We start from the raw sequence: 25,880 nt of genomic DNA, 5'->3' as shown, positions 1-25,880 counted from the left end.
ACGAAGATTAGAAATATTTTTGTCAAAACTGAGTAAATTTTCAGAGAAATACCGGTTTTAATATAAACACGTGCATCGATATTGTTCGATAGAATGTTTCCTCAACGATGTAATTACAATTAAATTAATTACGGTTCAGATAACTGAATTTTCCGAGGTACTTGGAATCAAATTAATTATAACTTAAATGATTCGATTGTATGAAACTGTTTACTGTGATTTTTCATCTCACTTCACCTTATAATTCCCTTGTTATTAGATTCCATCGCTTAATTGAAACATGTATTTTTACGTAGAATAAATTTCTCAAAATCGCGTAACAATTTCTAATAATATAAAATAAGGAAATTTATATTTATTCTTATCACGTTGAATTGTAAACTGACCAGAAAGTTCAAATATACCTTTCGCTAATCTTATTGTATTTTTCTAATTCTTTGAATCATTTTGAGAGACTCTGGGAGACTGCTGAAAGCTCAACTTGAAGTGAAACGAATATCGTTCGAAACGTGAAACGAAACGAAAACTATATTCGTTTGAAAGTTTAAATTTATTCAATTTGGTTACAAACAAAATCTACGTTTCAACGAAAATATCCAAAATGCAAAAATTCTACGGAATTCACTTAAAAATTGATTGCACGCGTGTCCGCGGTTGCAAAAGAATTCTTCGTTGCGAAATCGAATAATCAGTTTCACATAATACATGAAAGGTAATTCGATATTCCAATAATTGGTTAATACGTGAACCAATAAATCTATAAATACTGTGACGACCGAATATTAAAATAACTGCATTTCTTCGTGGCTTCGCGTCGAAGCAATTAACAACCGTTACCGCACGAAAATAATAGAAACACGTCGAATTGGTAAATAGATAAAATATTGTTCGCGTGCAATCCGCGGATCCGTTTGCTCGGAACAAGACAAACCATCTCACGGAACAGAATTTTCAGCAAACGGACGATGTGCGTGCACCTCTTCCTCTATTTTCAAGCACTGCATTCAACGTGCAATAGTTCCCATAATATTTCTACACTTCTTTCTTTTCTAGCAAAACAATCGAAATGTAGCACGAACACGAAAGAAGAAACGTGTCGCGATTTTATATTACAAAAAAAAAAAAAAATAAACGAAAAACGAAAGTTAACTTAATTACAGAATATTTCTACACATTTATGTGGAATTTGTCTGATTGTAAGAAGAGAGTGAAGCAACTGTTAATTTCAGCTTGCAAAATTATACAGAACATTTCTTTATTTCTATATTCTATTTCTAAATAATTGTGTACAATTTTATTTAAATATTTTAAATAGTACAGTTAAAAATACAAGAATAAATAAAAATAGATAAAAATATAGACAAAGAATTAACTTCAGCTTGCAAAATTATACAGAGCGTTCTTTTATTTCTATATTCTATTTCTAAATAATTGTGGACAATTTTATTTAAATATTTTAAATAGTACAGTTAAAAATACAAGAATAAATAAAAATATTTCCCAATAGTCTTCAAATTCTATTGGAAATGAGTAGTGTAAAATAAATGGATTATTTGTGTTTCAAAAATAAAAATAGGTTTCCATAAACATATATTGACCTCGTAGTATGATATAATTCATTAAGATGTTAATTGCATATGAAGAAATAGAATTATAGAAAGTACTCTAACAGACGTAAGTAAGATAATTGCGTTAGCTTAAAATTGTGAAGAGTACGTTTGTTGTTAATCAGTTTCTGGCCACACAAATGGAATAAACTAGAACCAGCATTATTTAAATATTCATTGTTTCGAAATTGTATTCCATGTTTCATCGGGGCAAATACACAAGCAGAATTTTAAACAATGTTTTCTAAATAATCGTAATTTAGTTATATCTTCAATTACTGTGCCTAATATTAACACTATTATAAAGTATAATATTCACCGAATACAATCTAGTCTTCAACGAGTGGAAATAGTTTCTATGAATTTTGTTACTAATTTTTGTAACTTGTTTGTTGCCTCTGTATTATATAAAAATTTTCTCATCTTTCAAGGCGCAGAGTTTACAAATTGCTGTGTTGCGTTAGAGAACAATTTAATAATATCAACTAGGTCCAACGAGCGACCTGTTTTAAAAATAACTGCGCGTCAATTTTTAGTTTCTAATTACTCCTCAAGAAATTATTTCTCGACGTACGTTTGAACAAATTTTTTACCAGAATTTACATTCCCTGTTTGATCCGAAGTTTTCCGATGACGTACTTGTTAATAAAGTGTTTGAGTGGCTCGAAATGACGGGAAAATATTTGTAGAGAAATATCAGTGAAGTTTCCGATAGACCTACTTGCTCTGCTAGAAAGTCACGTTTATCGACGATCCGTGTTCCATTAGTTGTTTATTTCCTGCTTTTAACAAGATTAATTCCCCGAGAATCAAATGGCGAACATAGAACTTGTGAAATCGCGGATATTCAACAAAAATTTTGTTTAAAAAGAAACGGTTAACGTGTTTAGAATTTAAGCTTAATATGGTATATGCATCGACGCCATGTTTTACATATCAAAAGGAACATTCTTCTATTCATCAATGTCATCGGAACAAATATGGTATATGCATCGACACTGTGTTATACATATCAAAACCTACGATTTTATGCTATAAAAAAAAAATAAACGAAAGAGTAACGTTAACGAAATTACAGAATATTTCTACAGTTTTTTTCTTTCCTAACAAAACAATCGAAATGGAGCACGAACACGAAAGAAATTTTGAAGCCACGAAAATTCTATGATCGTGTTACGATTTTATACTACAAAAAGATAAACGGGAAACGAAAGTTAACGAAATTACAGAATATTTCTACACAATTTCTTCTTCTTCTTCTTTATTTTAGTTTTCTTCTCCTTTCTTATATTTGATTATACATGTTTGTTTCTTTGAGAAATTTTAAAGTATCACTTATGTGGGCCTGAGCTTGCAGAACTTTGTTTATTACAAAAGTATGTTAACAAAATCATACATACATATTGTTAGAAATCTCTGGAACAAATGTCATTAACAACAAATTATTTATTTATATTTATTATGAAAATATTAACAAATTTCCAGAAATTGACCTAAAATATACGCGTAATAAGTATTCGTACAGTCTTTGATTCGTAACATTCCACGTAGAACGGTTACAAGATAATCCATGATATGTAAACATACTTAACATCAGCATGTCTGGAGACGCTGTCGGTATAGGTAGTATCCTGAATTCAAACATTATCAACGAAATTAATCAGTAAAATGGGACGAAAACGCAAGGAAACCTCTGAAGAAGAAAGGAAAATTGTTATAAATTTACATAATAAGTGTAAAACACTGAGTGAAAGGGTATAGCCGAATAAGGGGGTCAAATGTGCCCTTGAACCAAATTTGACATACGATGGATCCATCGATAGAGCATCAGAAAAAAACATTCTGTACCAAATTTGAACCCTCTATCATGTTCGGAAGGGTAGTTATTGGGAAAATTCGGATTAGCGAATTTGTGCCTATTTCCCCTATTTAATCGAGTATGAAAATTATGAAAAAAATCTGGTGCATTGCGACTATTGAGATACGTGTTTGAGAATTTTTTCCGATTTTTCGATTTCAAATCCTAGGTGTGAAAAATTAAAAACGCAAAAAAACGCAGAAAAATACCGATTTCGTATTGAAGCTTTCGAGACACTAGATTTATATAATTACTGTAAATGCATATTGTCATTGGTTATGTCCCTGAATTTTTTCAGATTTTTTGGCAGGGTGCGCCGTAGTAGCAAAAATGAAAAACCGATTTTTTCGGCGTTTTTCGCGTGAAAAAGCAACTTATACTTTGAATTTTTGTATTTCCTTTAATAGATAACTATATTCTGTGGTTTTAAACATTTCCATGTTGAGTAAAACAGTGTGTAGACCGAGGTCCACGATTCAAGGAATCATTGACAGATATGGCGATCGAAAAACTGTAAAAAATAATCCAAGAAACGGACGTAAACGAATAATAAACGAGTATACCGGCCGATGGATAATTCGAAAAATAAAGCAAAATCCAAAGATAAGTGCGGTGAAAATCACAGCTGAACTTAAAAATGATCTGGACATTAATGTATGCAGTAGCACAGTGCGTAATTTTTTACGGGATAGAGGATATCACGGCAGAGTAGCTCGTAAGAAATATTTCGTAAATGAAATTAATAGAAAGAAACGATTGCAATTCGCGAAAGAGTACGTTAATGTTCCTATGGAGCACTGGAACCGTATTATATTTACTGATGAGAGTAAATTTAACATATTTGGGTCAGATGGTCGATGTACAGTATGGCGGGAAAAAAAATACCAAGTACGAAAAAGGAAATTTGAAGCCGACCGTAAAGCATGGAGGAGGACCAGTCACAGTTTGGCAGTTAGGCTCTATGAGTGCGAGCGGGGTTGGATCCCTCCATTTTATCGATGGTATCATGGATCAGAAAATGTACATCGATATTCTAAAAGAGCATCTTCAGGTCAGTGCAAATAAAATGCAGTTACAGGGCAATTATATATTTTTGCAAGATAATGATCCAAAGCATAATGCTTATAATACACGTCAGTGGATCCTATATAATGTGCCGCAGCAATTAAAAATCCCTCCACAGTCTCCAGACGTAAATGTGATAGAGCACTTATGGAGTCATCTTGAAGAAAAAATTCGAGACCATCACATTTCTTCGAAACAAGATTTAAAAAATGCACTTTTAGAAGAATGGAACAAAATTTCTAGTACTATAACCAAAAATTTAGTAAATTCAATGCCGCAACAGCTTGAAGCGATTATACAATCTAAAGGAAATCCCACTAGATACTAAAATAGCAAATAGACTGATTTTTGTTACGTTTATGTACCAAAATTTATAGTTTTTGTTGTAAAATTAGAAGTGTACGAATACTTATTACACGTACATTTCACGCCAATTTCTGGAAATTTGTTAATATTTTCATAATAAATATAAATAAATAATTTGTTGTTAATGACATTTGTTCCAGAGATTTCTAAGAGTATGTATGCATGTTTTTGTTAACATACTTTTGCAATAAACAAAGTTCTGCAAAGTTTTTGTTCAAATTGACTAGTGTACGAATACTTTTTACTATTGTCTATTGTGGAACGATACTGTCGAAAACCATACTGGGTTGGCGTTAGAATGCTGTTTGCTTCTAGATGCCATCGGAGTCTTTTATTAATAATTTTTTCTAGTAGTTTGCACACGGTATTTGTCTACACAATTTCCTTTTCCGGCAAAACGATCGAAATGGAGCACGGAGACGAAAGAAATTTTGAAGCCACCAAAAATTCAATGATCGTGTCACGATTTTATATTAAAATCAAATACTAAATAAAAAAAGAAACGAAATTGCAGGAGTTCGAAATATATAACGAGTCTTGTTAGAGGGATGCGAAACTTCGTGTATCGCGAATTCGTTTTACTGTGCGGCTTTTCGTAGTCGAAGGGGTTAAATGGCTGCGGGCCAATAACATCAAAAAGGGGATTCCTCGAGCGCGTAGCATCACCGATTCCTTTGAATGTCGTGGTAGCGGGCATTGCCTGCGTGTCCCAGGTGCCGAGATTGCGAAAACATGGCCGCCGGGAGATCCTCGTCGGTCCAACCGGGCGCAGAAATTCGTTCCATTCCGGCCGGACAGCCGTGTTCGAAATTCCATGCCACGTATCAATCGAACGATCCTCTACGAGCCTTCGAGCACGGCCATTCTGTACGGTCTGGATCGCCGCCAGGATCGCGAGTTTGGTAAATTCGGCACGCCACGAGACAGCGAGGCACGAATTTTGGAAACCCCCGAGCTAATTTCCCATCCCGGTGGCCATTAATGCGTCCAACCGCCGCACGAGAGGACGTTTTATGGAAAAAAATTGAATCTATGGGGATCAGAGGAGATCTCGAGGATTTATCGTGGCACTACCGGAAGTATAGACCGTTCCTCCCCCGATCTGAACTCAATGCGGAGCCAAATTGAGGAATGATGTAACCTGACACACAATATCACGCGTAAATGTACATAAGGGGATTGTGAAAAATTCGTGGACACGTGGCCTGTTCAGGGTTAACAAAAAATTTTGATTGAAAAATCCCAACCCTGGGAATTATAAAGAGAAATAGAGATTTGATGTTTCGATCGTTCAAGATTTGTCAGGGAATAAAAAAGTGAGATAATAGATTTTTTTTATCGATCATCCTTCTTCATTGTATTCACTACTGACCCCACCAGGGGAACCGGAAGATTTACTTTAGAGAGGGTGGTGACATATATGTGTACTTTCGAACCTCGTTGAAAGCAAGCTTGAAATTGATCAGAAAGCACCTGTAGCGCGTGTAATTAGTAATATATGGAGCTGATGTTTTAGTAATTTCTATGTAGCTAGTTCCGAATGACCGCGAAAATTCCTACAATGATAGAAAGTTTTTTCAGGCTTGACGTCCAAGGGTGGTATCCTTGGTCGACAGCACCCGTGTACCAAATTTCGATTCACGCTCTATAAATAGAAAGCGGTACATAACATCGAATATCAATACTGGAACGTTGCTACAGCTTTGAACGAATGGCGTTACTAAATGGAATCGTTTGGGTCACTTATTATTAACTTCTATTAATAATTTTTTTTACGAACGACACCCGAGGGTGAAGGACACGATCTTCTTTCGGGCCGATGGAGTCGGATTTTACTTGAATAATTTAAAATTAAAACGGTGGAATAAAATTCGGAATTGAAAGTAAATACGCGACTCGAATTAATTTTTGAATAAAGTTTTCTCGATTGAAAACTTCGCACGAATAACAATCGAGTATTGCTGGAAAAGGTAAGTGAATAAAAATGTATTCTAAATGTGAATGTGATAAATAAATTGACTATACTTTCATTTCGAAAACGTAAATAATATTTTATTATTATACTTCAAGAACGTTTATAACGGATCAATGAGGTTTCCCTGATAAAAATGAACTCAAACACGACCTAATTCGGACCATTTATGATAATACCTTATTTCCATCATTAAAAGAGCGAAATTTAAACCCAAAGTCAGACGTGCGCCAAAACATTTGTATTCCTAGTATTTTAAAAATAAGAAAAATGAATAGTAAAAATAATAGAAGAGATAAAAGCTAACTATTGTTTTTATCTTTGAAGCGAGATAAAATGTGACGCCTAAACATTTATTTTATTTTACTTTCTACTATTAACAATAATGTCATAGACGAGGTATACGATGGCATACCTGGCCTGTGATAATGTCTCTGTTGAAATGCAGGATAAAGTAGGTATACCGACCCAGTGATATATAACCATAGACTGGTAAAGAATAGATTTACCATCCAATGCATTTTCGTGTCACCAAAGACGAGATCTACTCGTATACCTCATCTGTGCTATGGACTTTCGTGGCCCAATCTGACTGCCATACCGACCTGAAAATTCGTAGGTGATTTTAGCGTCCTCTTCACATGGATGACGGTCAGTTGAGAAACTGTTCATAAAATTCATTTCTGAATCTGTTGGTAACGTTACGAATGACACGAAAATGGTAATGGGGTTTCGAGACCTCATAAAAATGGGCCGAAAAAATCCATTGGGTGAAAGTTCTACTCGTATACCTCGTCTTCTCTGACAATACTCTAGAATCTTTGACGAATCAATGAGAATCAAAACTAACCTAGCGAAGAAGCTCTATATTTATGATGACCTATGCAAAGCGGATCGCAGCCAATTTGCTAATATTATTTAGTTTTTAATTAATAATTGCATTACCCAGCTAAAAGTGATACGATTATTAATTAAACGCTAAATAATATTACCCAGGTCTCACCACGTGGAGGTTGCTGCGAATGGAGACCCGCCCTAACCGATTCCCAACCACCCTCCATTAATAAAGACCTGTGACCAACAATCGTTGGTCGAAGAAGCAATAAACGAAAGTGCAACCAACGAAAGAAACAACCAACGAAAGAGTTTTTTGAGAAAGAATTTGCCTCTAAATTCTCATCAACAAAACAGAGAAATGGACCAAAGATATTGCCTGCCTGATATAATGATTAATATAGAGAATCAAATTCCTACCTAACTATAAATCTAAATTCGTTTACATCCTACCTATCTAATCATCTAACAAAATACATAGAAAATATATTCTTCCTTGTTGATCCTTTGACGAAGATTTCCTGAAACATACTGTTACATTCTACCTAACTATAAATCTAAATTATTAAAACATAAACTAAGCAATCTGAAACAAAATACATGAAATACATTCTTCTTTCTTCTATCTTCTATTTATCCCACGATGATTTCCTGAAACACAACCAAAGCAATATTAAACAAAATTGTAGCAATTCTTAATTGTTACCTTTATAAACCTAAAACTTCCATAGGAATATGCTCTGTAACAGAAACGTGTTTAATAGATTAGTAAGAGAACAAACAAAACAAAACAAGTAAAACTACAAATACTACAACTACAGGCAAGTGCAGTGAGAAAGTAAAAATAGTACATAATATACGAGGTTACTTTGACTCTAAAATGTATTCGTCGCGAAATATCTTCTTGCACGTCAATCTAATGATATACTTTTAATAAGTAAAGAAAGACTTTGGGTATCCTCGATATCGAAGATACCCAAAGTCGTCGACTCAATTATGAAAGTGAATTTTATTATTGAAGAATGTAAAGAACAATCGGAAGCTACTAATTTGACACTCAGTCTAAAATTAATATAATTATAAGTATTATAAAAGATATTAAAATCATGACTCTACTTTCGATCGATATTACGATATTTGTCATATTAAAAATTGCGGCGTGTAAAAACATCGCACGCTTAAATAAAACGCGACGCGACGCGTGCTCATAGCGTGCAGTGAGTGTGGGTATCAGATTGATCCCCCCCGGCCTTGATTATCAGAAAAGCAAGTCGCGCCCCTGACCCACGTCTATCGGACCTCTCTACGTACAACCGCCGGGCCCTGGAGGACACACGGTCACAACAGGACCCGCTTAGTACTCGAGAACGGATATGGGTCAAGAACTCTCACCGGAGGTCATTCTCTTTTCCGTATAAAGAGGAGAATATATGCGCTCGGTGAGGCCCCACTTAAGCTGAACCAAGCTGCACCGGGGTTGAAGCGGTAAGAGCTATCACACCTACTACACAGGTGTCACATGTTTCATTCTATCAAACAGAGGTGATCGAGCAAAACTCTCCGGTCCTTTCGGTCGAGACATAATCTCGGAAAGCGAGAACCAGAGAACGAACGGACGAGAGAAAGTGAACTATTCATATATGTATATGTACTCATTATATATTCATTTTAAAATTAGTGTCAAATTAAAAATGAATCTACTATGACATTTGTCATCTTAAAAATCGCGGTGTGCAAGAAGATTATAATTTTAAGCAAAAGGTACTAACTACACTTGCCAAAGAAAGCACATATACAACCAGTTGTTTTACCCCTTTGCCTTACGATTTAATTTCCAACTGTGCCAAAAGCGTCAGCAAGGTTTGGCCCGGTAGACTTATCATTTCTCTGAGACGTCTTGTTCATGTTTGGCCTGGTAGACTCATCACGTCTCTGAAACATCATTAAGCTAAGAGGTTAAAAAGGAGGTTTTTAAACACTTAAAAATGACCTATCAACCTATCACCTAGCTCAAAAATAAAAATTCATGATATTGTATAGAAACAAATATAGTATATGATCGAAAACAATGTTACATTAATATATCCTGCAATATTATACATATCGAAGCAATCACATAAATTCGAAGAACAATGTAAAAGTGGAAACCGAGAAAAGGAACATTCATAGTAACCAAATAAAATCAGATAGATAAATGAAGTTGAATTCACATCGAACAAACAAATAAAAATAATAAAATATAAATAAGTGGAGTGGACTTACTACTTGCTGTCAGTACATAGGGTAGTTTACCAGTGGGTCAGCTGTAAAGTAAGAAAATATTCATATTATAGCAACGTCAGTTAGACAACCAAGGCAAAATCAGTTTAGTGAAGCGAAATTGGTATCAAACGATAGAATAAAGGAGGGGAGAGAATTTTTAAACAGTTCTTACCGTAGTCATCACCGTCCGGCACTGGTCAGCAGTGGTCAGTAGTGGTCAGTAGTGGCAGGAACGTGAGTCAGCACTGGTCAGTAGTGGTCAGCACTGGTCAGCCATGGTCAGCCATGGTCAGCAGCTGCCAGCAGAGGTCATCAGCGGTCCCCCGTTCACTTCTGGCTACTTGCCCACTCCCGAATCCGCGACGAGACTGAAGAATTCTTCACAGAGACCCTGCTTATATGATTAAAGTGATGAAAGGGTGGGGAGACCAGTCAGAGCCAAGGTTGAAGTTAACAGTTAAGACTGTCTTGTCTACAAAGAAACTATTTCGATTGGTCCCACCTCTTGACCATTTCTAGATCTTCACTGGACCGCTGACCTTGATGTCAACCTCACTGTTGACCACCAGTGACCATAACCTCGTCATTGTTGATCATCGACCCATTAAAACCATTACGAAGATTAAAGCCTTCTTACGAGGATCGCCTTACAATTTGATGCATGATCTTTTTAACATTTTGTTCCACTTTGGAAGAGTGTATCTCGTTAATTTTTGTCTTTTTGTACGTCAGTTCGAACAATTGCCATACCGAGCGAAAAATTCAGAGGTGATTTTAGCGCCCTCGTAAGTTGAGAAACAATTCACTGAATTAGTATTGATGGTCAAACAGTTGCAACGTGTCTAAATCTGTTGGTAATGTTGCAAATGACACGAAAATGGTAATGGGACTCTAGAGCCCCAGAAAAATGGGCCGAAAAAATACATTGGGTGAAAGCTAAGACGAGGTATACGATATCGTCGTATACCTCGTCTGTGCTTTCACCTTATGGACTTTCGTGGCCCAATCTGACTGCCATACCGACCTGAAAATTCAGAGGTGATTTTAACGGCCTCTTCTTATGGATGGCGGTCAGTTGAGAAACTCACTGAATTAGTGTGATAGGCAGCAGAGTTTGTGACTTGTTACTTCTGACAATTAGTAATCATCGATTGTTTGTTTTATGAGTTCTTTCCGAACCTTGTTCTACATAAATTGTTACTAAAATGTCGGATAAAGAAAGTCCAATAAAATATTTCTTGAGCGGAGGATTCGGTGGAATTTGTACCGTAATCGCAGGACATCCTTTAGACACGATAAAAGTAAGGTTGTATTATTGTAATTGAGTAAATGAATTAATAATGGATTAATATAAAAAAAAAGTCTTCTAAACCACACGTAACATCGGTAGACGAAACTAAAAATTTATTTTATTCGTCTCTTCTATAAGGAATTTAGTTGTCCATTATTACTTATTAAATACTTAATAGATAGAGAATCAAAAGAAAATCGTTTCTAGTAAATCATTAGAAGAGAAAAACATTTTTTTAAGTTAAAAAGCAGGGCTGATGAACTTGCAATCTGAGCCTCATGCAATTCCTTTTCCACTTTGTTTGTTCCCATCATATCCATTTGATTCTTCCACTGTACACTATAAACAAAATAGAACATTGTAAACATAATAAAATTGACATTATGGTAACACAGAAAAGTTTGCCAGCCCTGTTGTAAAAAATAAACAGATATATATGTAGGATAGAATGAAAGTTTCTGTAAGGTTCAATGTAAAAGATCATCCCCCATTTTTCAGCTGTACCTAATCCAAGTAAGATTATTAAATCCTACTTAGGATTGAGCTCCTTTTCCTTGAAGAGGACTGGCTCTCATAATGGAAATGTTAGGTAAAGGAAGCATTGTGTATGCTGACAACATTAAATTTTGTACATAAATCTATAGTTGAAAATGTTTTATTTGTACTTTTAATTATTAAATATGTAATTAATTTGTATTATCTATAAATATAGAATTAGATTTAACTTTTATTATGCAAGAACACCAAACATTTTGTTTTGTAGATAAATAAAGCTTCCTTTTTACAATGAGGTATATTAATTGGAATCTTATATTTAAATTACACGAATATTTATAACTTGTATATTTTTATATTGCAATAAACTACAAAAATGAATTTATTTTGAAACTGAGATAAGAATGAATTACAATTCTTAAATTTCCTTTTTCCTTTGTTATTTTTCCAAAATTTTTTCAGTATATTTTATATTGAAGTATACTTTTCTTTGAAAAATGTTATTATGTTAAAATAAAAAACTTTTTGTATTATATAAATGTATGAAAAAGAGAAATTATTTTAACAGGTACGTCTTCAAACTATGCCTTTGCCAGGTCCAAATGAAGCAGCTTTATATAGTGGAACACTGGACTGTGCTAAGAAAACAATAGCAAGTGAAGGATTACGTGGTTTATATAAAGGTGTATATAATACTTTAATATTATATAATCCTTAATCTATGAAACATTCCAGTCTACAATTACACTGTTTTAATAGAACATAAAATAAGTCAAAACACTTTATAAAATTATCTTATACCTCCATTTTGAATTGGAAGTGTAAAATTTGTATGGTATTCCTCATTCTTCAATCAAGTTTTTATAATTCATGCATGGGACAAGTTTGACTATTATGTTTCACTTGACAAAATGATATTTTGTGAATGTTATTGTTACACAAATCTTGCTTTATTTGAGAAAATGTACCGCAATTGTAAATATAAAGTATAAAATAGATTTAACGTATAGAAAAGATTCTTATATAAAATTATATTTACCAGATCACGTAGAATATTTCTTTCTTTAGGTATGGCTGTACCACTGTGTGGCGTGGCTCCAATATTTGCTATAAGTTTTTATGGATATGGGCTGGGCAAACAACTGATAAGGAAGACTGACGACGAACAATTGACACCTTTACAATTATTTTATGCTGGTGCATTCAGTGGCATCTTTACAACCTTTATAATGGCTCCTGGTGAAAGAATAAAATGTCTTCTTCAGATACAACAAGGTGACGCAAAACCAAAGTACAAAGGGCCCACTGATTGCATAAAACAACTTTATAAAGAGGGAGGATTAAGAAGTATTTATAAAGGTACCTGTGCTACCCTTTTAAGAGGTATGTAGAATCAACTTATCACGTATCTTTCTAATTTATTTTTGTTACGAACAAAATTTAGTACATTTATATTTTTATTAACATTTATCAAATTATTTCCGCTTTTATTTTATATTTGTTTATATTTGTATATTATATATCTATCTATGTACGAATTTATAATACAGAATTAATAAAATTTCCTTACGGTATATAATTATTAAAACTCGCATGACCAAGAAAATAAAATCACTGCATAAAAGCTAAACAGTAATAGACTTCTTTACACTTTAATTTTCTTTTTATACATATACATTAATTACTTGTGAATTAGCTAACTGATGATATTGTTATCTTCGTAATAGTTTCTTCCCATTAAAGATTTTTTTAAATGTTTTCTTTTTAAAGTTCTGCATTGTAAACCACCTTTGCGCAATGCATGAAAAATTCCCCAATTTTTCAACCTTTTTGGTGTCGAGCATCGTGGTGCTGTTTCTCGCAATCTATTTACCTGTTTTTAGACAGATTACAATTGCTTTGACTTTAGTTATGTTTTAAAAACTGTACGTGAACCGGAATAAAAATATTTCATTGGACTTACCAATTGAGGATTCCATGTAGTCATAGAACAAGTGCAGTCCCATGGATTTCCATCTAGTCTTACAATTGTTAATTGCGATTGTTTATTTGGAACGCGCAACGTTTTGAAAAAATCCAGAGGTAACGAGGTCAATTTATTTTTCGAAAGGATGATCTCTTTAAGCTCCTTTTGTTGTTGCACCCCAAATAAACCAGGTGGAATAAATTCCAGTTCATTATTGGACAAATCTATGCGCTTAATATTTTCTAATCCATAAAAAGCATCCATAGATATCTTACGAATATGACAATAACTCAGATCAAGATCTAGCAACTTGATTAAATCTACAAATGCATCAAATTCTATACTTGAAATATTCCCGCATGTTTTTAATTCTAGCAACTCTGGCATTCCTTGAAACACAAAACGCTCCAAAACGGGTATTTCTACATTGTATAAATGTAGGATTTGAAGTTGACGTAATCCAAGAAAAGAATTCTTTTGCAAATATAGTTTTGAATCCTCACCACCCAGATATAGCCTCAGTGTTGTGTTCATAATTTCAAAAGTACTAAAATCAAAAAGTATTTGTTCAATGTTCTGTTTGTTCGATATATTATAGTTTATAAAATACCTTGGGAATACGGAATCCAGAGGATTTTCTCGAAAATCTGCAGACTTCAGCATTGGAAAGGGTGGGAAAGATAATTCTGACAAGAATGTTAAATTATTCCCTCTTAAATCAAGATCTTTGAGCATTAGTAAACCAGCTAAGTCGATACTTTTAAGCGTTAACAACTGATTGCTTGCAAGCGAAAGCACTTTCAAATTAGGTGTGCCATAAAAACAAAATTCTGGAATAAACTTTAGGCTATTTTTTTGTAATGAGAGATGGACAAGGCTATCCAAACCATCAAACATGTGCCAGGATATATCTTTCAAAGCACAATCATAAACTCTTAAATGGGTTAAAGCTCCTAAACCAGTAAAAAGCCCAACAGTTTCTTTGTAACCCTCCATTTCTTGTTTATAAATGTCGTAAGGAAGTATTTCCTTGTCATAATTTTCTCCACTATTTTGTTGACTTAAAAATATTAATCTGTGTCCTGTATTTAACAATTGTTCATTCCTGTTCTCATCATCGGTCATTGTATTCATTGGTTTAATTACGAGGTTGGCTTTGTTTTTTTTTGTTGGACTCAGACTGGTTAATTTCACTCGTTCCAAATTCAAGTAAAGGAGATTTAAACCTAACGAATACAAAGAATCGACGGATAATATAATTCCACCTTGTTTTCTTTGCTCATTGCTTAGATTCTTTCGCCCTGGTTCATTGTAATCAATGCCTTGTATATCTAAGGATATCAGGTCTGTAAAACGTTGAAATGTTGTAGATTGTAAAAGAATCTCAAAATCTCCAATGCCAGACTCGAGTATTGTAAAAATCTGAAATACAAAAGTATATATTAATTTTGAGTACTTCTGATACTGAATTATAATTATAATGTTTTATTTAATAATATCGACCTGTATGTCTGAGGGAAGTTTATCTAAAAGTTCTTCATAATCTTCAGCAACAACGCAGATTGCTACTTTCAAAAATTCCGTAATCATAGTATGATCCATGTTTAAACCAAGTTCAAAATCAGCATCATTGGATAAGTTCTGTGAGGAACCAATTGATTAAATCTTGAAGAGCGATGAACAGGTAATCTTCATACCTGATCTTGACTCGTTCGAATCCATCGATGTAAAGGCAAATCGGCAAATCTCTGAACCTCACAAGAACATCCTTGTGGACATTTTACTTCCCAAACACTGCCGATATCGATTATTTGCCCAAAGCACTCGTTCTAAATGACATATTTATTCATTAATTCATTGTTCAATTAACTCTACGCGCGTGTTCTCATGTTGATTAAACGTGATATCGCTTGTAGGAAAATCTGTATTGTAAAGAAGCAAGTTTAAAAACAACTACAGAAGAAATAGTCTCAGATTTATGTGAAGTGGTATTATGCTCAAATGTGTAAAACTTGTTTCAAGTAGGAGAAAGAGTTATATACCAGTAAAGTGACAAGAAAAAGTAGTGTAACCGTCATCATTATCCGTTTGAAACTCGAGGAACGAAGAAAAATTGATCTTAAAACCAGTGATGGTACGCTGGTTCAAAGGAAACTGAATTTTGTTAACCATTATCTATCTGCCTTGATGTTCCCTATCAAACAGGATGCTTCCTATCTAGCAACCCACATACACTATTCCTGCTTTATAATTATAAATAACGTTTTCACAAAATGCCTGGATTATGCAGATCCATATAGAATTTAATCCTCTTTTGGAGTTATTACGTTAAATCTACCCTACAATACATTATTTGTTTATACAAACATAAAAATTTCTGTTTTTTTATAAATTTTTTTCAGATATTCCTGCCAGTGGAATGTATTTTATGACATATGAATGTTTGAAAAAGTGGATGACTTCAGATGGAGAAACACTCGGTATAGTTCCTACAATTTTAGCTGGTGGTTTAGCTGGTATTGCAAATTGGGTTGTTGGAATGCCACCCGATGTGCTAAAGAGCCGTTTACAAAGTGGTATGCATTGTTTGAAATTCTTTATTTAATATTTACTAATATCATACAATGTATTGTTCATTGCTAGTCTATTTCTTTTAGCTCCAGACGGTACTTACAAACGTGGAATTCGAGACGTGTTCATAGCTTTAATGAAAGAAGAGGGACCAAAAGCTTTATACAAAGGATGTACACCTGTGATGCTTCGTGCATTCCCAGCAAATGCAGCATGTTTCCTCGGATTCGAAATTGCTATGAATTTTTTGAATTTGGTGGCACCTAATTTGTAATAGAAATTTTTGTGTATAATAATTTTTTTAAACAGAAACACTATTAGTATATATCGACGTTATTTTAAATTTCATATTGACAGTATATTTGTAAAGTATTTTACATTGTTTAATCAAAGATACTATAAACAGTAATATTCACAGATATAAAATATGACTCAAAAGTTTATATAATAGCACTATTATTAACAAAAATTAAATGAACGTACACACCTTATTTTATTGTAATAATTAGTACTATTATATTAATTGATTTTTACTTTTTGTCTATTTGTAATGGAGCTGTTTAATGTATTTTGTTCCTGCCGTAATCTCTTTATTTTGTTAATATTTTATATAAATTTTTTATAACTGCAAATAAAAATTAAATTCGGAACTTTATTTTCAATTGTGCATGTTTTTTTTTTATCTAGATTGTATAAAGAATTAAAGAAGCCCAAAATAATAATTTCTTCATAAATAAACATATATTCTTATAATTATTTTCATAAATAAATATATATTTTTACAACTGTTTATAATTGTTTAATAATCTTCAAAATTTATTCCAAATCCACACAAATTCGTCATTCTGACTTTGCTAGAGAATTTTCATTTTCATTCCACCTAATATCCAAATTATTTGCAAATTAGTGTGTTAGATGAATTTTAAATAGGGGTGTGCGGGATTCCCGGCAATGTACGGGATATAGAATAATATCTGGGATTCTCGGAACACAATTGTGTGATTGACTATCCATTCAGAAATATCTACCGATATTAAAATTCTGCATTGTCAGAATTATCGAAGTTTGTAATTATTTTCTACAATATTACTAACATTAACATTCCCGATTAATAAGATATGTAATCTTCGAGAACACAATGGCTTTCGGATTCTGGTAATTGTTGGAAGTATGGAGAAACTTAAAATGTCGGGAATCCCGAACATTTTCGGGATTTTGAAATTCTCGGGAATCCTGAAAATTCGCGGGAATCACGGATGTTTTCGGGATTCCATCCCGATCTCGAGAAAAATTCCTGTCCCAATCGGGATCTCGCACACCCCTAATTTTGAAACATTAAAATCCTCCAATCCGTTTAGAAGTTATGATGTTTTAAACATTCGCATAAAATTTTGGGGAAAATTTTCTGGTCACACGTTATATTTTCGGTAAGGAACTTTTTTCTGAGAAGTGCTTAGGAGGGGGCCCCTACCGTACCGCATCCAGCACTGATCCAGCATATAGAGATCGGTACTTTTATCGTCGTGGCAAAACAATTGTTGGAGTTTGAAGGAACTTTTATATAGATCATAAAAATGATACTAAAATCTATTATACTAATTGGAGGTCCTTTAAAAGGTTTGTTTTCTTATAATATATTTATTCCTAATATGCACTTTATACTATACGAAATATAACCTTGACTATAATTTAAAATTTTTTAGACTGAATTTTATTTGAGTAATAATTATACGATCAAATTGATTTATGTTTTTCAGGAACCAGATTTAGACCCCTTTCTTTAGATATACCGAAGCCATTGTTTCCAGTCGCTGGATTGCCTGTAATACAGCATCATATAGAAGCATGTTCAAAGGTGGAAAATCTTAGCGAAATATTGATTATTGGGTCTTATCTTGCGAGTGACATGTCTCAATTTATTCAAGAAATGACGAATATGTATGGTATAATCATTAGGTATCTTCAAGAATTTACGCAACTGGGAACTGCAGGGGGCATGTATCATTTCCGTGATCAAATACGATCTGGTAACCCTACATATTTCTTTGTGATGAATGGCGATGTATGTGCTGATTTTCCCTTGCAAGAGATAGTTGAATTTCATACAAAGAAACAGGCATTGCTCACTATCATGGCTACAGAAGCAACGAGACAACAGTCCTTGAATTACGGTTGTATGGTCCTTGGTAAAGAAGGAGAGGTTGCTCATTATGTAGAGAAACCATCAACATTTGTGTCAACATTGATCAACTGTGGTGTCTATCTTGCTTCTCCAGAAATTTTCCAAACTATGGCAGATGCTTTTTATGCCAAACAGCAACAGGAGAATTTTATGTAAGATATTTTTAAAAATTATTACTTGCCTTAGTATCTCATGAACTAGTTTAACAATTACTTTACAGACAGTTTAATGATAATGGTAGAGATCCAGCTCACATATCTTTCGAGCAAGATATATTAACACGATTAGCAGGAACTGGACGCTTATTTGCATTGCCTGTTTTGAGATGGTGGTCGCAAGTTAAAACGGCCAGTTCTGCTATATATGCCAACCGTCATTATTTAACTCTTTACAAGAAAAATCACTCTAATCGTCTCTCTCCTACAACTAATGAATTTCATCATATCATTGGCGATGTTTATATTCATCCTTCAGCTACTGTACATCCAACAGCAGTGGTAATGAAACTTTTGTATTGTTTTTTTATAAAACACAAATTCAATTACGTAATACTACTTTATTTGTAGTTGGGTCCGAATGTGAGCATAGGTCCAAATGCTATTATTGCACCTGGAGTTAGGATCAGAGAGTCGATTATATTAGCTAATGTTCACATTCAAGCACATTCCATTGTCTTGCATAGTATAGTAGGAAGAAGTAGTTATATTGGAGAATGGGCGCGTATAGAGGGGACGCCGTGTGATCCCAATCCTGACAAACCATTTGCAAAAATGGAAAACTTGCCCTTGTTTAATACCAATGGGAAGCTAAACCCCTCTATAACGATTCTCGGTAATTAACTTATTATTTGGCGATTTTAAAAAAAAAAAACAATTATGCATTTCCACCACTTATGTTACAGGCACAAGTGTACGTTTGGCGGCTGAAAAAATTGTACTGAATTCCATTGTCTTACCACACAAAGAACTTACAAAAAACTTTAAGAACGAAATTATTCTTTAAAATATTTGGATCTGACGCGTCCAAATTGAAATTTGTTGAAATATCTAAAACAATGCATTTCTGTTTAATAATTTTTTATATACCGTTCATTTCTTGTTAACTTTTATTATTTGTTGAAATTAGTATTAACGCACAATATATGAATCCATAAAATATTTATATGGATATAGATATTTTCTAATGATTTTATTGTACATTCAACTATTCGTTTGTAAATTATTGATATATAACAAAAATATACTTTGTATATTAAACGAAGTATACACGCGTAAAGTTTTTTGAAGTTTGTATTATGTATTTTTCTATATTTATATCTATACAACTTGCATTTGTAAATTAAATACAGATTTAATTGTATGATCAATAAGTTAAAAGATTTATGATAAATATTTGTGTTATAACCAAGAAGAATTATTCTAATATTGATTGAAATACTTATCGTTAATCGAAGATAAGAAAATTTACACAATATTGTATAAAAATATATATATGTATATAATACATGTATTAAATTGTAATATGAAAAAAGATGTATACATTGACAAAAATGTACATACGCACACTAAATACGATAAAGAGACTGAAAGATTTTGAATACTTTTAACCATTGTAAGAAGAGGTTTAATATTTATTTTTTCAATATGAAATAAATTGATTGATCCAAATACTTTATATCGTGTAAAAACAACAATACATTTTTTGATTTATAAATTGTATATTTTATAATAAAGTACAATTAAGAAAATCAATAATTTATTGAAAAATTTGTAGGTGTAGAATATTAAATTCGTATAAAATCCTAAGTACTTACTTTCTAAAACTCAATTATTTAAATAAACACGTTCTTGGTTATCCGTCGTGCATTAAGTTTGTACATAAAATAGAGTATTATCATCATCCGTTCTTTACAAGGAACAAGTGAAACTTTCTTATTAAATTTGAAAAGTAACGACAAATTATTTGTCAAAATTCTAAAATCCATGTTCGCTTCTGCTTTGTGTCTCAGAAATCTATCTGAATATAGTATATTACAAGACATCTCACGCACATAAAAAAGAAATTATTTTATAAAAATAGAACATGTACAGTCTTTTTTATCTCAAGTCTTCAATTAACTATTATACAATCTCTCAAGGCATATTATTAAAAAACAAAAGCTTTACAGCTTTGTTTCGTGTTTAACCCTGTTTCTGAAGAATTGACTTGGTCGTAGCAGCCCTTGCGAATTATTTAGATAAGAATTCCCGGAAATTATAGCAGCTGCCGTAGAATCCGGATTGGAATGTAAAAACTCGTTTTTATCATTGTCTTCAAACGCATATCTTTGCTGCTGTTGCTGTTGTTGCTGTTGTATTCCACAATGATTATTGTATCCGTAATTGTTTTTCATACGAAACTGTACTTCAGAATCCGTCTCATCTTCGTTATCTGCACTATCTACATCTCCTGGGCAAATATTAACGTATACATACACAATTTGTAAAACTGAATATTAAATCGTTAAAAGTTGTAGATTTTAACACTTTCACTTTCATTAGCAAGAGTAAACTAACTTTGTAGTAACCTTGAGCACACTGTAACATGCGTGCGCACGCAGAAATGTAATATTGTACTGTATAATAATTTGTAAAATATTTACAAAAGGTAAAATAACAAATAATTCTTCTATAATGCTATATTGTCATTTAGAATACTCGTTTCTAAAAAATTTCACAGTTCCAAGCGGACTAAAAGTGCTTAAGAAATCAATCGCAAGATTTGAGAAGGAAAAAGAAGGTTAGATTACTGCATTTTCGGGGCGAATGGCCCATTGTACGACGCTACCTAAACATTTGGTTTAGTGTCGGTTCTCAAGAACCGACATAGCGTTTAACGTGTTAACAGAGAATAATTTTAAAGAATAATTTATTCAAGTTTTAATAATAATAAAAATTTTAAAATATGCCTACCGTCAGAGCTATTGGTAGAAGGTAAGTAGAAACGCGAGGCTGTGACCTTACTGCTTCCTACGCGTCGTTCCCGTTCTCTCGCAGTATTATTTGGATGATTATACTTAAATTCACGAGGAAGCGTGTAACTTCGAGGCAACGATACTTGACTACCTTCCATATCGCTAATCTCTCCTTCTACTTCTCCTTCGCCTTTAGAACTGTCTTCTCCCCCATTTTGACTTGAACGTAATCTGCGATTTATTTTTATTCAAATGTATATTTTGTCGTCAACAATCTTGTAAATGTAATAAAATTCAGGTATTAACACGTTAAACACCGAACTAATTTTTTTTCACTTTCCACTTAGGCGGCGTGTAAATATAAAACGTTTACTTAAACAAAAGACAACTTTAATGTTTTAATTTGATACTGTTGGCCTCTAGGGACCGACGCCGCCTGAACGGAAAGTGTAGTGCCGGTCACCGTTATATTATGTTTTGATTTTTCATTACCTGTGATTAACGTGAGCGGATGGTGCCCAATAAGAATAATGATGAGGAAGACATCGCGGTGCAAGTAAAATTTCCGGCGTATCCGCTCTTTCCCTTTGCGTCGTCCTCCACGAATTCGAAGGATGAACGTTCGGATAATAAGAAGAGGATGGTGGTGGCGGTAAAAGGCAATGCATTTTTACGGGCGGCCACGAAGATAACGTTACTCCTCCATTTTGATCAAGTACAGATGGCGCAGATGTAAATAAAGGAGAACTAGGAGAAGTGTGTAATTTTGTGTTAGGCGGCGGTTGCTGATTCGACGCAGGCGATGACGAGAATGACGATGCCGATGCAGAAGGCGGAGGGAACAGCTTTCCTTCTTTTATTTCTTCTTGTATAGCCCGTAATTCTCGTAGCTGCTGTTGTTTTTTCTCTTGAAGTTTCTCTCTTATCAGATTAACGCTCAGAGAACCACCACCTGTTCCAGCGTCCGCTCCGATTTTTTGCTCATTGTCATGATCATTCTGTCTCAAATAATAAATTATTTAGTATGAGTTAAACAAAGGTGTATGAATTTAAAGTTTTTTAATAACAATCGATATAATAATTCGCTACCTGTATTACGTTAGAAGATATTATGGATTTTTTCCAGAATGGTATTAACTGACGCGAGCTACTGTTCATGCCAAGCCACTGTTTCGCATCTCCTACCGTGTTCATAGAAGCTGATACTGTTCCTGTTTGAGATTGCGGTGGCGGAGGTGGTACAAACGTAGTTGGCTTTTTCTTTTTTCGATTTGGATTCACTACAGTTGGATTGGCAAAACGACAATTAAACACCCCTGGTATTCCTCCATTGCTCAATTTAACTCTTCTCATCCCTACACTTATGTTTACTTTTTTGTCTTCCATATACTCTATTTGCTTCTCCTCCAAATTGTCCTACAAATATTATTTTCTTATTTTAAAAACCAATTTCTCATTTTTCTATGAGAATCGTTACATTAGCTTTATTTATTGTGTTTCTTGATTTCAAATTATATACCTGATTTGGTAACGTTGTGAGATTCGAAGCTGTCATTCTGCCACCAGCTTCATACCTTAATCTTCTTACATGAAAAAACCTAAAGATAAACAAAAAACTGCAGTTCAAGAAAAATTTTTACAAAATGAATGGACGAAATTGTATCTTTTTATAATTACCTGTAATAAAGGCCCATGAAAAACATACCGCCGAAAAATAAAGCTAAAAGTGTCAGTACTAAAGTTACAGGGTTTGGATGATGTTGATGTGGAAGAAGATCGCTTCTATTAACTCCTACTATCCACACACCGATGAGCAGACTGTTTTCCAAAAACATTACTGTATAAAAAATTACCTATGCAGACAGAATGAGATTATTCATAAGAATGGCATTACTTAAGATGCATACACTTACACTTACCATTTTTTGACGATGATTTGTTTCATGTAAATTTACATATGCAAATATGTAAACAAATGCAAGAAGCGAAGCTAAAGATGTTTTTCTTAATACAGGCAAATGTTCACCACCATGAAAAAGACCATCAGGTGTAAGTAGTAACCACATCAACATCGACAACCAGTGGAGAGCCATTACGATTAACAGCCATTGCCCACCATAGAGTGAAGCATAAGCCACCAATACTCCTACTCTAGCACTTACAGTCCCTAGCCGCCATGCTAGTTGTGCCAGCACACCTAGCCATGTCAACACCAAACGTTCTAAGTTACGCAAACGCGCTGCACCTTTGCTAAAACTAGCCACTGCCCAACACACACTCCACAGAGAAAGTCCAGCAGATACTGCAGTTAGCTTTGCTAACTTGTCACTGTCTCTGTTTTCATTTTCTTTTCCTTTTCCAACATCTGCATTTGACTCGTTGTTAACTCCAATTGACAATAAATACAATTGCAAAAGTAACATTGGGGCAGCTTCACAGAATGCATGAATAAGGCGTAATACACAGAGTTCTCTCACCTAATAACATATAATGTTGTGCGTTTTATTAATAAAACATCGAAGTAACAAAACATAGAAAAAAATAATTATAGATTTTTAAAATTTGGAAAATCTAGCTTACCTCGTGTTTAACATAAGTTAAATTAACTGGAATAAATAGTTTAAAGTATCTCCACAATACACCGACTTGAGTTGAATGCAATAATAAAACACACCATATTGCCCAATTTCCATTTTCCTTCTTCTCATTTATGTTACAGTCTGTAATATTTTTACCAGTTAGTCTGCCTCTGGCACCCCATAAATACCATCGTACGCTAATAATCTGAAATTAAGAAAGAATAAACATAAATGAATTATATAGAAACTAATCAAGATTTCTTGTTATAATTTAAATGCTAACCTGAGAAATAATTAACGACGTTCCTATAAGAACAATGCTCAAAGGAAAAAGAATTGGAGGAGCTACAGAATGATGCGCGAGAGCATATACCATTGCAAAATCAAAGACAACGTCGCAGAAGTATGATGCTAAAGAAATTATGTTAAACAATACATCACACAATGGTAAGAATTCGTGCTGATGTTGTGTCTGCAGATGCTGGGCCATAATGGGCTTTTGTTATCCATTTGGATTATCCAGCACCTTTTCTTTCTGTCAACCTATGCCACACATTCCACAATATTAAAGGTTTTCTGTAAAATTATAAACACATAATGTATTAAACTGTTTTCATCCACATTCATTTTACATTATTTAAATTGGCGTTTAAATAATTTTTATTACTCGAGGATACGAGAAAATGAAAATATATTACTTTCGTGAAAAAATCATAATTGCATTTAATAAAAGAAGGTGAAGCTGTAATAACGACATTCTGTCAAACGAATATAACTTAAAGTTATTAAATTTATTTAAAAAAAAATGAACACTACTTTTCATTTTTTCTATGACAATCATTTTTAAGTTTCTCGTGAAGTTAGCATTTAATTAACAGGTGGTCGCAATCGATAGATATGAATTCAAATAAACCGATTCTAATCCGCGTCCCCGCATGTCATTGATTCTTTTTATTTTAATATTCAATAGATGACAACGTTGAAAAATATAAAGGTGAGATATTAAGATAAACAGAATATAATAACGTTTTTACGATAAGTTAGAAATAATGTCCACGAATTTTAAAATAAAAAATTATTTTTCTACGTGGTGAAAATAGATTGTCACTTAAAATCTGTCGATATTTTAATCAGAAGTAGACAAATAAAAATCATAATAGCCCAAACCGGAAAGAGCATTATTGTAGAATAGTAACGTAAAAAAAGAAAAGATATTGCGAAGCGTAGGTGGAAACGAATTTGCTTACCACATTCCACGGATGTCACTAAATAAGTAATCATAAAAGTACATTCTCACCTAGATGCTGCTCTGCGAGAGTCTGGACCACTGTTGGAATGTAAGGAATTTATCCGTATACTTCGCGAAGGCTTTCGAAAATAGAACTTTTTTTCACCGGTTAATCGTACTTTGGATTCCTCTCAAATCGTGTTGGTATATTTGTCACAAGTACACGTTCAAAGAAAACGGTTTATTTAATTTTAAAGAAATACTGTATAAGATACTTGTTGATTCAGAGGATAACTATACAACACTATATAACATTCTACTTATCGTTACTCCACTAACTCTAAAACGTAAGATTGTCGACCAAGTAGCCAAGGAATTCCGAACAGTGGTTCTCAGTAATATCTATGTCACAGAATAACATACAGAGACGACACTTCTGTCGGAACCTTTGATGTTCGATACCCCAATTTCGGGGACCTTGAACGTATCTCTTAGAGGCAATGTTGCCGATGTTAATACTCCTTATAGATACAGGGTAGGCAAAACTTTTCGACCGATGTGTCTTTTCACATATAAATAGCGTCGTTAATAAATCAAACACCAAATATAATCGAGCCCGCGCTACGTTAACGTATATATATTTCTATTGTA

The 25,880-nt window shown here is 33.5% G+C and overlaps 4 protein-coding genes across 7 annotated transcripts; 2 read left to right on the top strand and 2 right to left on the bottom strand.

The window, feature by feature from the left end:
• The first annotated feature begins 11,047 nt into the window (after positions 1-11,047).
• On the top strand, positions 11,048-16,699 carry LOC122400089 (congested-like trachea protein). Of its 2 annotated transcripts, XM_043401319.1 has the most exons (6): positions 11,131-11,265; positions 11,754-11,844; positions 12,319-12,433; positions 12,819-13,133; positions 16,119-16,292; positions 16,374-16,699. In XM_043401319.1, the coding sequence occupies exons 3-6, from the start codon at positions 12,334-12,336 to the stop codon at positions 16,559-16,561; spliced, it is 777 nt and encodes a 258-aa protein (XP_043257254.1). In that variant the 5' UTR covers positions 11,131-11,265; positions 11,754-11,844; positions 12,319-12,333; the 3' UTR covers positions 16,562-16,699. The 2 variants fall into 2 exon arrangements, with proteins under 2 accessions (XP_043257253.1, XP_043257254.1); XM_043401318.1 differs by lacking the exon at positions 11,754-11,844 and having other exon boundaries at positions 11,048-11,265.
• LOC122400088 (carboxypeptidase N subunit 2-like) lies at positions 13,447-16,048 on the bottom strand. Its single transcript, XM_043401317.1, has 6 exons — positions 15,759-16,048; positions 15,414-15,545; positions 15,220-15,357; positions 14,327-15,138; positions 13,714-14,263; positions 13,447-13,623 (listed from the first exon to the last, which is right to left on the bottom strand). The coding sequence occupies exons 1-6, from the start codon at positions 15,795-15,797 to the stop codon at positions 13,447-13,449; spliced, it is 1,848 nt and encodes a 615-aa protein (XP_043257252.1). The 5' UTR covers positions 15,798-16,048.
• Positions 16,700-17,769: 1,070 nt separating the features above from the next.
• Positions 17,770-19,501, top strand: LOC122400151 (mannose-1-phosphate guanyltransferase alpha-A). The gene is made up of 5 exons (XM_043401446.1): positions 17,770-17,904; positions 18,045-18,621; positions 18,690-18,966; positions 19,036-19,300; positions 19,371-19,501. Exons 1-5 carry the CDS (start codon positions 17,862-17,864, stop codon positions 19,469-19,471), a joined length of 1,263 nt encoding a protein of 420 aa, XP_043257381.1. The 5' UTR covers positions 17,770-17,861; the 3' UTR covers positions 19,472-19,501.
• Positions 19,502-20,276: 775 nt separating this feature from the next.
• On the bottom strand, positions 20,277-25,392 carry LOC122400130. 3 transcript variants are annotated; one of them, XM_043401394.1, is made up of 10 exons: positions 25,299-25,392; positions 24,285-24,577; positions 24,003-24,206; positions 23,342-23,899; positions 23,100-23,275; positions 22,942-23,020; positions 22,512-22,838; positions 21,915-22,420; positions 21,421-21,653; positions 20,277-20,917 (listed from the first exon to the last, which is right to left on the bottom strand). In XM_043401394.1, exons 2-10 carry the CDS (start codon positions 24,489-24,491, stop codon positions 20,631-20,633), a joined length of 2,577 nt encoding a protein of 858 aa, XP_043257329.1. In that variant the 5' UTR covers positions 24,492-24,577; positions 25,299-25,392; the 3' UTR covers positions 20,277-20,630. The 3 variants fall into 3 exon arrangements, with proteins under 3 accessions (XP_043257329.1, XP_043257328.1, XP_043257330.1); XM_043401393.1 differs by lacking the exon at positions 25,299-25,392 and adding an exon at positions 24,700-24,830; XM_043401395.1 differs by lacking the exons at positions 23,342-23,899; positions 25,299-25,392 and adding an exon at positions 24,700-24,830.
• Positions 25,393-25,880: the final 488 nt, after the last annotated feature.

This window comes from Colletes gigas, unplaced genomic scaffold (assembly GCF_013123115.1).
Source record: "Colletes gigas isolate AHSC1104 unplaced genomic scaffold, ASM1312311v1 Colletes_gigas_Sc00016, whole genome shotgun sequence".
NCBI lineage: Eukaryota > Metazoa > Arthropoda > Insecta > Hymenoptera > Colletidae > Colletes > Colletes gigas.
Note: the sequence above shows the minus strand (reverse complement) of the source record. Positions and strands in the feature narration are given on the sequence as shown.